Source organism: Psammomys obesus, unplaced genomic scaffold, assembly GCF_907164565.1.
Source record: "Psammomys obesus unplaced genomic scaffold, mPsaObe1.curated_primary_1811, whole genome shotgun sequence".
Classification (NCBI taxonomy): Eukaryota; Metazoa; Chordata; class Mammalia; order Rodentia; family Muridae; genus Psammomys; species Psammomys obesus.
The window spans coordinates 2,715-17,545 of record NW_026593754.1 but is presented as its reverse complement, the minus strand read 5'-3'; the positions used below and the strand labels follow the sequence as shown (position 1 = coordinate 17,545).

The 14,831-nt window shown below is 48.8% G+C and overlaps 2 protein-coding genes across 3 annotated transcripts; one reads left to right on the top strand and one right to left on the bottom strand.

Annotated features, from left to right (window-relative positions):
- Positions 1-1,373: 1,373 nt before the first annotated feature.
- LOC129684219 (ADP-ribosylation factor GTPase-activating protein 2-like) lies at positions 1,374-5,038 on the top strand. The gene is made up of 6 exons (XM_055617298.1): positions 1,374-1,601; positions 1,681-1,815; positions 2,878-3,004; positions 3,148-3,241; positions 3,348-3,466; positions 3,892-5,038. The coding sequence occupies exons 1-6, from the start codon at positions 1,441-1,443 to the stop codon at positions 3,910-3,912; spliced, it is 657 nt and encodes a 218-aa protein (XP_055473273.1). The 5' UTR covers positions 1,374-1,440; the 3' UTR covers positions 3,913-5,038.
- Positions 5,039-5,073: 35 nt separating this feature from the next.
- Cstpp1 (centriolar satellite-associated tubulin polyglutamylase complex regulator 1) lies at positions 5,074-12,197 on the bottom strand (the record flags this gene model as incomplete). Of its 2 annotated transcripts, none has more annotated exon segments than XM_055617297.1 (5): positions 5,074-5,241; positions 7,300-7,363; positions 9,596-9,705; positions 10,268-10,463; positions 12,112-12,197. In XM_055617297.1, coding segments are annotated over 5 exon segments (616 nt in total), but the record flags the coding sequence as incomplete, so codon positions are not given.
- Between the last annotated feature and the right edge of the window lie 2,634 nt (positions 12,198-14,831).

Here is a 14,831-nt window from a genome sequence, read left to right as displayed (position 1 = left end):
TTATTATTATTATTATTATTATTATTATTATTATTATTATTATTATTTTGTATTTGTATGTGAGACCTACCTGTACTATGGCACACATGTGGAGATTAGAGGATAATAGCTTGTTGGAGTCCTTTCTCTCCTTCCGTGTTTTAGGGAGTGAGCCCTGGTGGGTTTTTTGGTTTTGGTTTTTTCTTTTTTAATTTTTTTTTTTTTTATTGTTGTTGTTGTTAGTTTGAGGCAAGATCTCATTAGGCCTGTCTGGCCTAAAACAGACTATTTTGTTTTGTTTTTCTTTTCTGTCTTTTTTTTTTTTTTGGATAGTCTTATGTAGCTCAGGCTGGCCTTAAGATTAACCTTAAACTCCTGCCCTTATTGCCTTACGCTCGTGAGTGTTGAGATCACTTATCATTTCACCACATCTGAATTTGTTTTCTTTTATTTTTCTCTGTATATTGGTGTTTTGCAGGTATGTCTGTGTACCACATTAGCACAGGTCTCTTGAAGGTCAGAGAGAGCAATGGATCATCTGGGACTGGAGTTAGAGATTGTTGTGACCTGCATGTGGGTGCTAGGAATTAAACATGTTCTCTGGGAAAGCAGCCAGTGCTCTGACCTTCTGAGCCTTCTCTCTCGCCCCTGTGGTTGGTTGGTTGGTTGGTTGGTTGGTTGGTTGGTTTTACCCTCCTTTCTTTAACAGTGCAACAGAATCTCTTACCTAAACCTGGTCTACTTTATTTAAAATCCAGTTGCAGAATATTGACTCTTAGGCATTCTTTAATAAGTTTGAATGCAACAGATCCTGACAGGAGGGAGGCATTGGCTATCCTGCCTGCCCACTCTAGGGAGCACTGGCAGATCTAAGTCTTGGTGCATGGGCCAGACCCTGTCCTAGGAAATGTTCTTAGTCCCTTTTTCCTTTTTCTTCCTCTTCATCCCCTTTCTTCTTTAAGAGATGATGAGTAAGGACTCGCTGTGAACCCTTGAGAATCATCTGGTGGTTTTCATGCTCTGCTTTGTGCATGTGTGCATCTGTCTCAGGATCTAGTCTATGGTGTCATAAGACTTCAAGTAAGGATGGAGATGGAGCTGGGCATGGTGGCTCATGCCTGTAATCTGGCTCATGCCTACAACACTGGAAAGGCTGAGGGAAGAGGATCTGGGTCACCTAGCCAGTGAGCTTAGAACATGTAAACCAAAAACCAAAGAGGGAAGACTGGAGGTTGAGGTTGAGCACTCATCTCTTGGTGTGCATTATTAAGATGACAGCCAATAGCCGTTGCTCAGGGGAAAGCATTGGAGAGAACAAAGCTGGCGTGTTATTTCTGAGTATGTTCGCAGCACAGCTCTCTGCAGGGCACGGGCAGGGAGCTAAACGGCAGGTGGTGTTTGGGGAAACAGACCCATCAAGCCTGGCTGCTGTGCTTAGAGCCAGTGAACAGTTGGTACTCAATGACCTTTGACCTGCTGTGCTTTCTTCACAGCTCCATCTCCCACTCCGTGCTGTCTGAGATGCAGATGATTGAGCAGGAAACCCCGCTGAGTGCAAAATCTTCCCGATCACAGCTTGACTTGTTTGATGATGTTGGAACTTTTGCCTCTGGACCCCCAAAGTAAGGCTGTTCCTGGGGCATAGACTTGGCTGTTGTGTTCCTTCTCAGGTTTCTCTGAGCTGCTCTGCTGTCTCCCTAGGTACAAGGATAATCCCTTTTCCTTGGGAGAAACTTTTGGTTCTCGCTGGGATTCAGATGCAGCCTGGGGTATGGACCGGGCAGAAGAGAAGGAACCCGAAGTGACAATCTCCAGCATTCGGCCTATTTCAGAAAGGTAGCACGGGCGGGGCAGTGTGTGCTGCCTGAAGAACAGCACTCAGCTGAGGAGCTGACTTTCTAATGCTTTGTAATACCATTTTAACAAACGTCAGTAGTCACATATAGCTAGTGACCATTCTTAGACAGGGCCAGCTGGGGACCTTTTTTAGCCTGGGATCTATTTTATGGTAGGAGGGGCCTGACTTTCTGTTTCTGTTCACATTTTTTTCTTTTGTTTAAAAAGATTTATTTATTATGTTTACAATGTTCTGTCTGCATATGTGCGTGCAGGCCAGAAGAGGGCAGCAGATCTTATTATAGATGGTTAGGAGCCACCATGTGGTTGCTGGGAATTGAACTCAGGACCTCTGGAAAAGCAGCCAGTGTTCTTAACCTCTGAGCCATCTCTCCAGCCACTACTGTTCACATTTTGATTAGGGATCAAACTCATGTTTTCTACCTGGTAGACCCCTTATTTTTTTTAAAGATTTTACTCCATCTTACTGTGAATAATGTTTTGTTGTCAAGTTACCGTAGGTTGTGCATTTGTAAAAAGGACATTAGTAATGTCATCGAATTGTTAGGAAGAAAGTTGTAGGACTCCCACCTAGAGCCTGCGCATCATTAGTGGAGTGGCGTGTCCTTTTTATCCACCTTAGCTAGATTCTGAGAGAGTGGTCATGACACTGAATAGTCATGGCAGGAGAGGGCGTGTAAGCCAGGCAATCAGATGTTGTCACTTCTCTGAGTAGGACAAGGACAGCACCAGTGATGATGGGACCTTCTGAACTTTAGTGAGACCACAGCATTGTGGAGCCTAAGCTCTCCGAAGCATACTTCCACTTCATCTAATGTGGAAATTGAGGCTCTTTGTGCCTTGGCTTCAGTGAAGAAAAGGGAGAGGAGCTCTTGGCATTCTTTTGGGGGGTGTTCACTACAGGAAAGGTTCTCGAATCCCAGAGTCACAGGATAGATATGGTAAGCTATGGCCAGAAAGCCATGGGTGCAGTTTTGGCCTCTGAACTCTACTTCCGCTGGTGGTAATGAGACGACACAGATGTTCTGCACTGGTCCACAGAACCACAAGTCGGAGGGAAGTGGAGAGCCGGAGCTCGGGTCTGGAGTCCAGTGAAGCATGTCAGAAGTTTGCAGGAGCCAAGGCCATCTCATCTGACATGTTCTTTGGTCGAGAGGTGGACTCTGAGGTTAGTGAAGTTGTCTCCTTGGCAGCAGCAGTTAGAAGCCTGAGATTCCCTGCCTGTCCTTGGGTTTAGCATAGGGTGGTTTGGCATAAATCATTTATCACCGGCCAAAAGATTACCCAGACTTTGCCTTTTCTCCAACACAGTATGAAGCCAGGTCTCGGTTACAGCAGCTCTCAGGCAGCAGTGCCATCAGCTCTTCAGACCTTTTTGGAGATGTGGATGGAGCTCATGGAGGAGGTAGGCGCCAGTGTTGTCTCGGCACCAGGCAAGCACAGCCGGAGTGCCCTGTCGCTGGGAAGGGCTTCTTGCGGAGCTCTTGATCACCCCGTCCCTTGCTTTTCAGGAACTGTATCTCTGGGGAATGTAATTCCTACAGCTGATATTGCCCAGTTTAAGCAGGGTGTCAAGTCTGTGGCTGGCAAGATGGCTGTGCTGGCCAATGGTGTGATGAATTCTTTACAGGTGAGGCTGGGCTGCTGCCCTGGGAAGAAGCATAGAGTAATGCTTGCAGGTTCGTCTTCTACTGACCGTATCCAGACCCTGCTGAGTAGCCACCAGCCGCTCTTAGGGGGCACTTGTTCTTGGCAGGCCAATTACTTTCCATCCCTGTATTTGGGCTGAGCTTCTCCCTAAGGGGATAATGTGTCTGCACTGACTGGGCTAAGCTTTTTACCTCTACTGCTTTCTCTTCCCTCCCAGGTTCTGTGATCTCTGGCAGGACTTCCCTTTTCATTAGTACCCGGGTGGCTTCCCCTCAGTTTCTGTTGCAAATTCCCCACATGGAACTCCTAGCCCTCTGCTGAGGGTATGCCCTGGAGGCATTGTGTACACTGGGAAGCTGCTGCAGACGAGAAACTCTGACTTTGTGTTTTATTCTCCCCACTCAGGATCGCTACGGTTCCTACTGATCCAGGCTCCATGGCTCAAGCCTGTGGTGGTGACAGCGAGAACCCTGATTCTCAGGCCAGGGTGCCTGCCTTGTGGATCTGGGGATTTGTGGACTTTGTGTGGTGTGTGAGTTGGGTGGCTTTGAAGGATCCCGGGCGAGGGGAATGGTCAGCATCAGCCTTTGCCCTTTGCCTGTGCATTGAGTTCTTGTCCTCACCCTCTCCCTCCACGCTAGGCTCTTCTTCCAGTCCTGCCTACAGCTGCTGCACTGGGAGTGAGAGGAGAGTTCCAGCAGGGTGGCTTTAGGGGTCTAGTTCTTCCCCAAGGAGGGAAGGCGGAAGGCTTCTGTGGGCTCTAGGATCCTTTTAGATGGGCTGGGGGGCTTGGCCCTCCGTATTCTGGACACAGGGGAGGCCTGACAAGAGCTGTGCTGGATCAGCCCTCAGGGAGAAGTTCTGGACTTGCCACTGCTGTTGCCATCAGTGGCCTCTGGGTTCCAGGGGAGGGTGGGATAGGAGAAGGACCCCGGAAACTCACTAAGAGCTAGAACTTTTGCTTGGCACCTAAAGGTTTTATTTGGGATCAGCCTGGATGGAGGCCTGGGCATCTTCCTTTGTCACTGCTGTCCCTTGGAGGCTGACTTCTGCTTAGGTGTCTTGAGAGCCCTTATCTACCATTACTACGGGTCATAGCACCTCCGTCTGTGCTTGAGATTCTCTCCTTGTGTGTTTTGCTCCGCACCCATGGCAGGTCTCACCTATGTGTCCTGCCTGGCTGCTGTGCATCTGCTGTTGGCCGAGGAAGCTGAGACCCAGAGAAAGCCCTGGAGCTCAGCTTTTGTCCTCTGCACCATTCTGGGTTTAGGGGTCCTAGGCAGCACTCCGTCAGTCAGTGAGAGCTTGAGCTCCTGCAGCTGCCGCCCACACACTGGCCTCTGGCCTCGCACTGTGTCATCCTTGGTGCCATCTCACCTTGCTGTCCTGGCAGCTGGGCCCAACCCTACCTGTGCATTGCAGGCTGGGCTCCCAAACAACACAGACCACTCTTCCCTCATCCCTCCCCAGAGGGACATGACTTTCTTTCAGCACTGTTTGTATTGAAACAAAGTGGTGTCAAAATAAAGCCCCCACGGGGCCCTGTGGGTCAGTGTCCTCTCCATCCTGCCTCCCTGCCCAGTGTGGCCCTTCGCTCACTCTCTGGGCTCCCACCGATATGGGTTGGGCGTCGGTGCCAGAGCTGAGGGCACTCTCTCCGGGGCCTCCGGCTTGTCTCTTCTCTGAAAGCCAAAAGCCCCTGGCGCCTTGCCCCTGTGCTGCCGCGGGCTCCGGTACAGCCTCGACCTCACCACCCTGTTGCACGTGGAGGAAAGAGGTGGTGTTAGTTGGCCCTTGGTTTGTCTGCAACAACAGCGGTTTGCACCTCATCACAGGAGGCAGATTGGGACCTGTTTCCCAACGGAGCTCTGTGTTTTTGTTTGAGAGTGACTGTCTCCATAGCCCAAGACTGGCCTTGAATTTGTAATCCTCCTCTTGTGGTGCTGGAATGATAGGCATGTACTGAAATGCCTGGCCTGAAAAGGCATTTTAAAGATTCAGACTTAAATGACCATTTTATATTGGAAGAGTTAGGGTGCTGTGTATAAACCCTTTCCTTACAGGGCTGCTTTGTCGTTGGGATTCCTCAACACGGTACAGTTACAGGCCACTCTGGGAGATGAGGGTTAGAAAGGACAGGTACAGGGAACCATGGAGTTCCCGTGTTTGGAATCACCTGGGATTTTGAAATCAGATTTCTCTTTCCAGTCCCAAGTTGGTCTATTAGGACTCTAGCTTGATAATTGGACTCAAGCTTCCCTGTGGTTCAGGTACACACCCAAATTTGAGAAACCTTTCAGGGGCTCACTCAGATGCATTTAGGTAGGCTTGGCACCAGAGGGCTTTTTGGAAGCTATGTGTAATTGTCCACTGGTAGGTTTGGTAGGGAAGAATGCAGGAAAATTAAAGTGTCCAGTAAGTGGTGACCTTAATATGGTGCGGGCAGCCTGCTCTGCCATAACCCCTGAGTGAATTTTATTTTGCCGAGATCTACCTCATTCAAGAAAGATGATCACCTCTCTTACCTTTTTCCAGTCTGCTTCAGAACCATAGGCGTGCTTTGTGCACATGTACACTACTGCCTAACCTGAGAGCTGGTCTTCGAATTTAAGGAAACCCTGGGAAAGGCTGTGCAAAGCTCTTGTGGCCAGAGTCTCACAGGTGGAGAGAACCTGGCTGAACACTCAGAGACGTTTCTGAAAGCCATCTTCAGTATTCCTCTGACTTGAATGGCTGTCCTCATCTGCAGGAGGCCAGGTCCTCTGTCAGCTGAGGCCCCATGCTGGAGTGGCCCCCATCTTCACCTCCATCCAGTCAGAAAAGCACCCAAGTCACACTTCCCTTTCCCTCCCCTTAGCCTACTGGCTTTAGACTCATTGCTTACCAGACACAAGGGACTTTATTCATTTCAGATTTGACTATTTGATACAAACTGGAAGCAGATTTTGCAAGTAAAATTCTTGCCCGTCCACCCTCCTATTCCAGCGTATTATGTTTTCCCAGCACATGCTTTCAGGATCAACCCTTGACTACAAAGACCCTGCATTACTAATTCATGTTCCCCTTATAGGAGCTGTTTGTGAAAGCTGACCCTTACTAGGAGGATCATGGGCTGGCTGAGAAGACATTGTACTAAAACATAAGCAGCACTGCCAACAAAAGGCTAAAGCCAATACCCTTCCCTGTGATGAGTGCCTTGGGACATATGTCAGCTTAGGGCTGTCTGCGAGTATGAGTTGGGGGACTTCTGGGAACTGGGTGGTCTTACTGGGGCTGTTATTCACCCTTCTCTCCAGCAGAGGGCGGCACAGTGATGCTGGAGAAGTCTGGTGAGGGCAGCAAAAGCAGGGTGGGAGCAAGGTATAGGCCACAGATGGGACCCTTCAGATTCAAGTCTCAGACTCATCTGTCTCTTCAGTGGAGCCATCGCTCTCTACATCCAATTTGCGGGAGCGATGGAGGGGTTTCCATGGGGAACCAACCCGGGAAGGGGTTCGGAAGGGCAGGCAGCTGGCCTCAGAAGTGGCAGTGATGGAGTTGACCAGGCCTGGGACCTGGACCAGCCTGAAGAAGGAAAGAAGCCCAGAGGGTGATGTGGTGAGACTTCTGTTCAGAGACCAGTACCTCTACACTTACTCTTGCACTTGAGCAGGCCCCCAAGGACTTACAGTACCTCTGTTCTCTGCTGGCCCCAAGTCTCCCTGACCAGTATGGGGTGTTAAAAGTAAGTGCTGTGTCACCTACAGTGGGGCACAACCATATCTGACAGATTGGCTTCCACAAGAGGGCAGCAGCTTCCCACTTGACACTTACAGCCGTTCCAGCTCCTCATCCATGGCTGGGTCATGCATCAGGTCTCCTTTGTCAGGCAAGGCTCCTAGAAGACAGGGGTTTGGGGTCATGAAACAACATGGGGCCCTTCATACGCTTCTGAGCCTTGCTTCTGTGTCTGCAGTTCGCTAGTCAGGTAAGGTTGGGGTATGTGGAACAGGAAGTCTTTTATGTTGCTTTCTAAATTTAGTGAGTCACTGTTCTCCTTCCCTGCCTGGGGTAAGAGTGACAGCAAAACTCCAAACAGGTGATCAGTCCCCTTCCAAGGCTGGATGTGGTTTGTGACCAGCACTGGGTATTAAAGCAGTTCCGAGGTCTGTCTGGATCGGTTTCCTTAGCATGGGGCACAGGTTGGTGATTCTATCGGGAAGTATATGAAGAGGCCTGGGTACTTCCCACTCAAATTTTCTTCTTTTTGCTCTTTTTCAGATTAATCAGTTTTTGTGTTTTTTTTTTTGGAGCTGGGGAGCGGGGCACCCAAAACAAAACAGAACACCTCCACAATGGGTAGGAAGGTGAGACTGAAGTTTGCAGGGAGGAAGATCAGTAAACTCTTGAAGGAGCAGGGCTTCAGAGACTCAGAAGTATCCTGCACTGGTCCAAGTTATGACTTCTACACCTTCAGGTGATGCCTCTTATGTTGTGGGGTGTCATAGGAACAATGGGCTCTCTTGCACAAATTTTGAACCAGGGTATTTCTGAGCTCCTGTTCTAACACATGTTGCCTTCTGTCGCTGCCTGTTCCATTAGTTACTATATTACCCCAGAAGGCTCTTTCCTTTTCTCTTTTCCTTTTTCTTTTTTTTAAACAGGATTTCTCTCTGTAACCCTGGCTATTCTGGACTTTTGTAGATCAGGCTGGCCTAGAGATCCACCTGCCTCTGCCTCGCCTCTACCTCTTGAGTACTGGGATAGGACTGGGATTAAAGGTGTGTACCAACACTGCCTGGCTTTGAAGATCAGAGAGGGTTTGAGGTTAATGTAGGCTGTGGTTATTGCTAATTAGCTTTTTCTTTTTCTTTTTAGCAATCACTGAAAGAACAGTACTCAGTTCCTCGGATTGCAAAAAACACCTAGAGAGTTCCCACTGGCTCTTGAATCTGATTTTCAGGTTGACCTGTTTTCTAGCCCTAGTCCAGCTGGCAGCCTTGGTTATGAATCTAATTTGACTCAATTGTAACCAGGCTCTGTGTCCTCTAGAACTCTAGCAGGTGTGTGTACATGGAAATCAGCATAAGGCTCCAGCACAGCTTCTGGCCCACTGGGTTGGGCACTTAGCAAATGTTAATTGCCCTTCCCTTGATCCCATCCCCTCAACTGACAGGAGACAAAAAATCTTCATGTCTCTCTGAGACTCAGGAACCTGGATCTAATCACAGGGGGATACCATCCTCCTGAGCAAAGACACAAATAGGAAGTCCTTAAAACTCAACAGGTGTGGTGGTGCACGCCTTTAATCCCAGCACTCGGGAGGCACAGGCTGGTGGATCTTTGACTTTGAGGCCAGCTTGGTCTACGGAGCTAATTCCAGGACAGCCAGGGTCACACAAAGAAACAAAACAGAAAAATAAAAAACAAAAACCTCAGCAGTATCTGGGTTTAGTGGTGCAAACCTTTAGTCCCAGCACTTGGGAGGCAGAGGTAGGAGGTACAAGGCCAGCCTAGTCTATTTAGTACAATCCGGGCTACACAGAGTTAATATACAGTGAGACTGTCTCAAAACAACAAAACCCAACAAGCTTACAGCAAGAGTGGCCTGCTGGTCTCTCCTTGGGAGAGGACAAGCAGTAAAACTGGGCCAGTCTCCACTTTTTTTTTTTTTTCTCTTTCAGGTATATCAGATTTTTTTTTTCCTCCCCAGCTGGGAAAAAAAAGAAAAAAAACCCAACACCTCCCAGACACACCTTTGCCCTGTTTCTAAATGGGATCCAGGTCACTTTGATATATAATCTCCAGAGCCACTGGGTAAATACCCTGTGTCTGCTGAACCTGCAGGCCACTCCTAGAACAGAACGGGGATTCTATAGGGAGGGGCTGGGCAGGCCTATGCCAGGGACCAGAGGAGCAGCTCATTCATGTTTGGGCAGGGCAGAAGGTTGTCACATGGAAAAGTGAGGGACCTCCTAAGCACAGGCAGTTTTGGGTTATGTACACTGCAGCTTCTAGGCCAGAGAATCAGAGACAGTATCTTAATAACTCTGCAGGGCCATGTCTGCCGACAGGCCAGCTGCTGCCTGTGTTCGGAGGAGCACAGGTTGTCACTGTGAGCTCTGCTTACCCAGGGCTTGGTTGATGCCATGATGCTTTGAGAGGGCCACAAGGAATCCATAGAAAGTCAGCCTCTGGACATTGCTCAGGATCTCTTTGACAAGCGCTGGGGGCGGGCAGCTAGAAGGGAGAACGCAGAGGCTGGGTTCAAGTCTAAGTGCTATCCTTTGATTGACATCTCCAGGACACTGAAATCTGGGGGAGCACGGCAGGGACAGGGCTGGACCGCAGACACGGGCTTATGGGCTTACGGCACACTGGTGGGGTTAGAGATGCAACGTGCCGAGTGTGTGCTTGGCCACAGCACCAGCCCCATAACTAATACGGGGAATCTAGAAGAGAGGGAAAGGACACGGCTTCTTGCCTGAAGGCTATGTTCTTCAGGGTTTTTTGTGCCACACAGGACAGTTTAACCTTCCCTTTCCATGGGAAAGTTTCAAACAGTGAATGTTTCCTTTTCAAGAAGCTAGTCCTAATAAGCTAGTTACCTCAGCTAGTCTTTCCTGGTGAAAATGCTCCTTTGAAAGTGAGCTACCTGTTTTGGGGGCACATGGCCATGTTTTCAAATCATGACCATCCTGGGACATAGAAACCTGAACCAATCAAAACATTCTGCTAGAGGCCTGTTCCCATACAAGTGCCTGATCTCTGGGGCTGAGGCGGGCCTCTGCCCATGTCCCACCTGTACTTGTGCCGGTCACACAGGTTTTCCAGGCGTTGATAGAACAGTGACGCCTCCACTCCATCTAGCATACCGGCATCACCCAAGGCAGGTCGCTGGCGGTGCTGCCCACTGGATGATGTTGGCACAATCACTGTGTTGGGATTCTTCCCTGACAGCAAGTCCTGATAGATGGCAGCCACGCTCTCCAGAAATTCTAGCACCGTAGGAATAGGAAGGGACATTTTAGGCAAGGAGGTCACGCTTCATTTCTTTACCATTTCCCCCCTTCTCTGATAGCTCAGTCTGTCCAGCCTCAGCACAGATGCCAGAACACCTGGACTGACTGCGGCCCTCATGAGACACGACACCCGTGCCCTTCCCCTGGGACAGTTCCTAGGCTAGCTGGCGCCCCACTGCAAACCTGCAGAGCACGCTCCCCTTTTGGTATCATTTGCCCAGTGCTGCTTGCTGTGTATTTGTTTATCTGTGTCCTTGCTGGAGTATTAGATCCTCGAACAACGGCAGGGTCATGCCCTGCCGACGCCTCCAGTCCCAGTGCCTAATACTATGCTGGTACATGCTAAATGCTGCATGTTTGTTTCTGAAAAATGAACACATGTACATTCTCACTGGTTAGGCCCATTTCATGAGGCCATCTGCTTCATGGCCGTGTGTGTACTGGAGGCCATGTACAAAGAGAGTATCTTTGTTACTGTCCAGACTGAGCCTTTCAGTGTCCTCAATGTACCTTGAAAGAAAGAAAAAGAAATACCATTCGGGAGAGGACACTACAATCTGCTAATTTAGTTTTCATTTGAAGTTGTTTTCCAAGCTTTGTAGTCACATCATTGTTAGTGAACAATGACTCATGGCCTTTCTCTGCCCCCCCTGCCCCTGTTCCCTGTATGTATATATGTTAGAGGAAGGGAATTCTCCCAAACATGGCTGTTCTCCCCCAAGATTCAGAGAAAGCTTCAGAGAAAGGAGACATAGATGTTGGTGTTTGCAAGGAGCAGGTGGTATGACTCTGGGTTCTAGCCCCTGCCTCAACAGCCCTGGGGCTTCAATCAAGTAAAGAGAACGTGGCACCGAAGTGAAGCCAGAGCTGCCCAGGGCACTGGTTGGCAAGAAGGTTATCTCCAAGCTCCAAAGATAGCTTTCTATTTACTGGAAAAGCACCCTTTAAGCGAGTTTCTTTATGAATGCAGTAATTTCTAACCCCCAAATTCAATTTGTTTTCACTTACATATGAGCTGTATACATTTCTATTTATTTTTATTCCATCAAGTCAGAAGGGGCTTAAGGGTACATCTGGCATGACCTGGGGAGCAGAGTTAAAGCACGAGACAGCACGTGTGCATGTGTGGCTTGGTTACAGTCATGTACTATTGTTTCTGGTTCAGTGTGTGCTTATGAAAAGCTACGAGTGTGGGGAAAGACGCGCCACATGCGATCAAGAACTGAGGAGGCTCTAAACAAGGTAAACTTATCTCTTAGGACTAGCGAACAGCCTGCAGTCTTTAGCACTGTACCTGGGAGGTGGTGAATTTTCAATAACTGAGTGCTATTGGTGTCCTTACTGCTGTTCTCACTAAGTGTATTCATTTCTTTATTTATTGTGCTGCTGACTGGAAGCAGTATGTTTTTTTCAATGTCTTCATTTGGCTGAGGAAATAGGCTTGGCAGATTGAATCCACCACTGCAAATCAGACATTCTGTTAGTGGGCCATGATGAGGCATACCCCTACAGGAAGTGGGGATGGGAAATGTGTGTGCCAGGCACACAGATGGAAAAGACAACAGGGTTAGAAAGGGAGACATGGTCCTTGACAAAAGCCACATGGGGCCTGAAACATTCTCACCTGAATAATAAAACTGGATCTGGAAGGCGAAAAGGAAATCTGAAAATGACATCAAACAGTCCATGGCGTCATCCATGAGCACGATCCTGAGGGGAAAGAGGGAGAGGCTCTGAGAGAGAGTATGAGGAGGGAAAAAGCCAAACTGACACACGATTATGCCCAAAACAAGTTGTTTCTAGGCCCCCGGTCTCTCTTGGGGCTGCAGCACGTTGAGGGAAAGGGTCCCTCAAACGAGCGCCGCCTATCTCACTTCTCCATCAGCTGGCTCTGCCACTGGGTACCGTGCTCCCAGGGCAGGCTCCCAGGTCAGTCTCAGTGGCACCAGTCAATGGAGCATGGGCAGAGTGGGGTGGAGGCCGCAAAGAGAGGGTGCAATTGTAATGCGGCCAAGATTTCTTTTCAGATACTTAAGCAGTAGATCCTTTCATTCTGCAGTGAGGACCGTTTAGTTCTGAATAAATACTGCTGACCAGAAAAGGCAAAAAGAACAGCCAAGAGGTTTAGCAGGGTCTTGGCAAGTGGTGCTGAGATTTAATAAGCTACCAACTGGCCAGAGCAGCAACAGGCACCTCTACTCTGAGACACAGAAGGTAGATTGGGGACAGGGGTGGGAGTGGGAGTGGGCAGTTCTTCACGTGAGAGGGCCGGAGAATGCACACCGGCTAGGGCACTTCAGAGGCCACTGCAAGGCCCTGCCTCTGCTCTCCCCACTGGGCACCCTCAATGTGAAAACATTTGGGAACTAGATCACACCAAGGCCATGTTCATGCTCTGCTCAGGGATGTAGCTAAAGGGGAACAGGAAGAGAAAGAAGTCAGCACTTGCTGGGCCTCAGCCGTGTGCCAGGCAGAGTGCCAAACTCCTCTAGTGGAGCGGAGCTGGGCCTTCAATCTGTTTCCGACAGGGCCCTTCTGGCATTATCTTTCCCCTTTTCTATTTTAAACTGTTTTCTTTTGCTTTGGGGTATTTTTCTAAATCTCTACTTCCTTGAGTCAAAGGGTCTCCAAACTGGCCCGTGGGTCAGCCTGAGAGTCAGTATTGTTCGCTCTAGAGAAGGGAGTTTATGCCATTGGTGCCCTTGCCTTGGAATTGTGCAAAGCAGGGTTAGGGCTAAGGATATCTTTCCAAAGACAGAAAGCAGCGCCTAGTAGCTGTAATAACAGCAGTAGACAGGTACCGTTTACTGAGCACCTTGCTCCACAGTGGGCACTGCATTTAGTATTTAGCTACCTTCATTACATTTCATCCATAGCACCACAAGAGTTTGGACTAGTTAGTTCCTTTTGCACATGAGGGATTGCAATTACACATCAATCCCAAAGGAGTCACAGCTTATAAAAGAACATATACAACTTGTGAGTTTGCATGACTCCAAAGGCTTAAGTGCTTCCGCTGGATCACACTCCTCTTTTAAGAGAAGAGGTCAAGTGCATGCCTTATATCACAGCACTGGAGAAGCAGAGGTAGGTAGATAGAGTTCTGGGTGTTCAAAGCCAGTGCCAGCTGGGTTTATATAGACAGTTCCGAGACAACCAGAGGTATTTAGAGAGAACATTTCTAAAAATAAGCAACAACAACAAAAACAGTAGAAATACTAGCATTAGCTTATAACTTAGCTTCTGGGGCTAATTTATACTCTTTCCCATATATATCTTGGAGTTTGAACTGTTTCTTGTCTCTTGATAAGGAAAGCTGCCCTCCCTACCAGCTGGAAAAAGCTGAGGTCAAAGAGGGAAACAGCAATGCTGCATTGGCCACAAGAGGGCGCTCATGTCTCTCCATCAATAGCTGGGAGACTAAATGCCGCTCCTTAGTCCAAAGGTTACCTTGATTTCTCATATCCTAGGCGGAGAGGAGAAAGGAGAGATGGAGGGAGGGAGAGAAGGAGGGAGAGAGATGGAGGGAGGGAAGAAGGGAGAGAGAGAGAGACACAGGCACCGCTAAGGAAGAGAGACCAACCCCTCTTTGAAGATGGCACAGTATGGCCTTTTGCAGCCTAAGTGGGGGGCAGGGCAGCCTACTGTGCTTGACTTCTGTTCCTGCCCTTTACTTGGCTGAAACTAATATGTGGTCAGGAATGCCAGCGAGCAGGTGGAGGAGGCAGACAGGTGAAGGGAGGAAATGACGCCCTTACAGTGTGGAGAGGTGACAAGTTTTCTCTGTTGCAAGGAGCAGCAGTTGGTTTTGGGTGCCACAGACCCAACTGGGCTAGGGAGGCTGTTTGCCTCTTCACTTCCCCTGGAGGTGGAGAGCAGACTGAAGTGGGCAGCAGGGAGGCAGAGGGACAGGAGGTAAAAGAAACTAGCAGGATTAGCTAGCTAGTCTAGGAATGAGGAAAGAAGGCCTAGGGAAGGACCCTCTTCACCTGAGGCGGTAAGATCTGAGATCACAGCTTTCTTTGCTGCTCATTATTTGACTCTGCTTTCTTTGGACTGTCGAGGGCTGGATGTAGTATATAAGGTTTTTTCTGGCCGGGAGCAAAGAATAAGGTAGCGTGGCCTTTTCTCCTTGTTCATGCATCCCCTCATTGAATGGTATTTCCAGAGTGAGTACCTGAACTGTGTCTGACTCATGAAGGAGTTAACTGCTCATTGTTGGAGATGTTCACACAGAGGCTGGGAAGCTTGTATTTCCCAAAGGGCTTCTTGTGGCCTTGTCAGAGTGTCAATTTTCCCAACTGTGGATGAACTACTGGCTTTCCTTACTAGCACTGGTTCAGA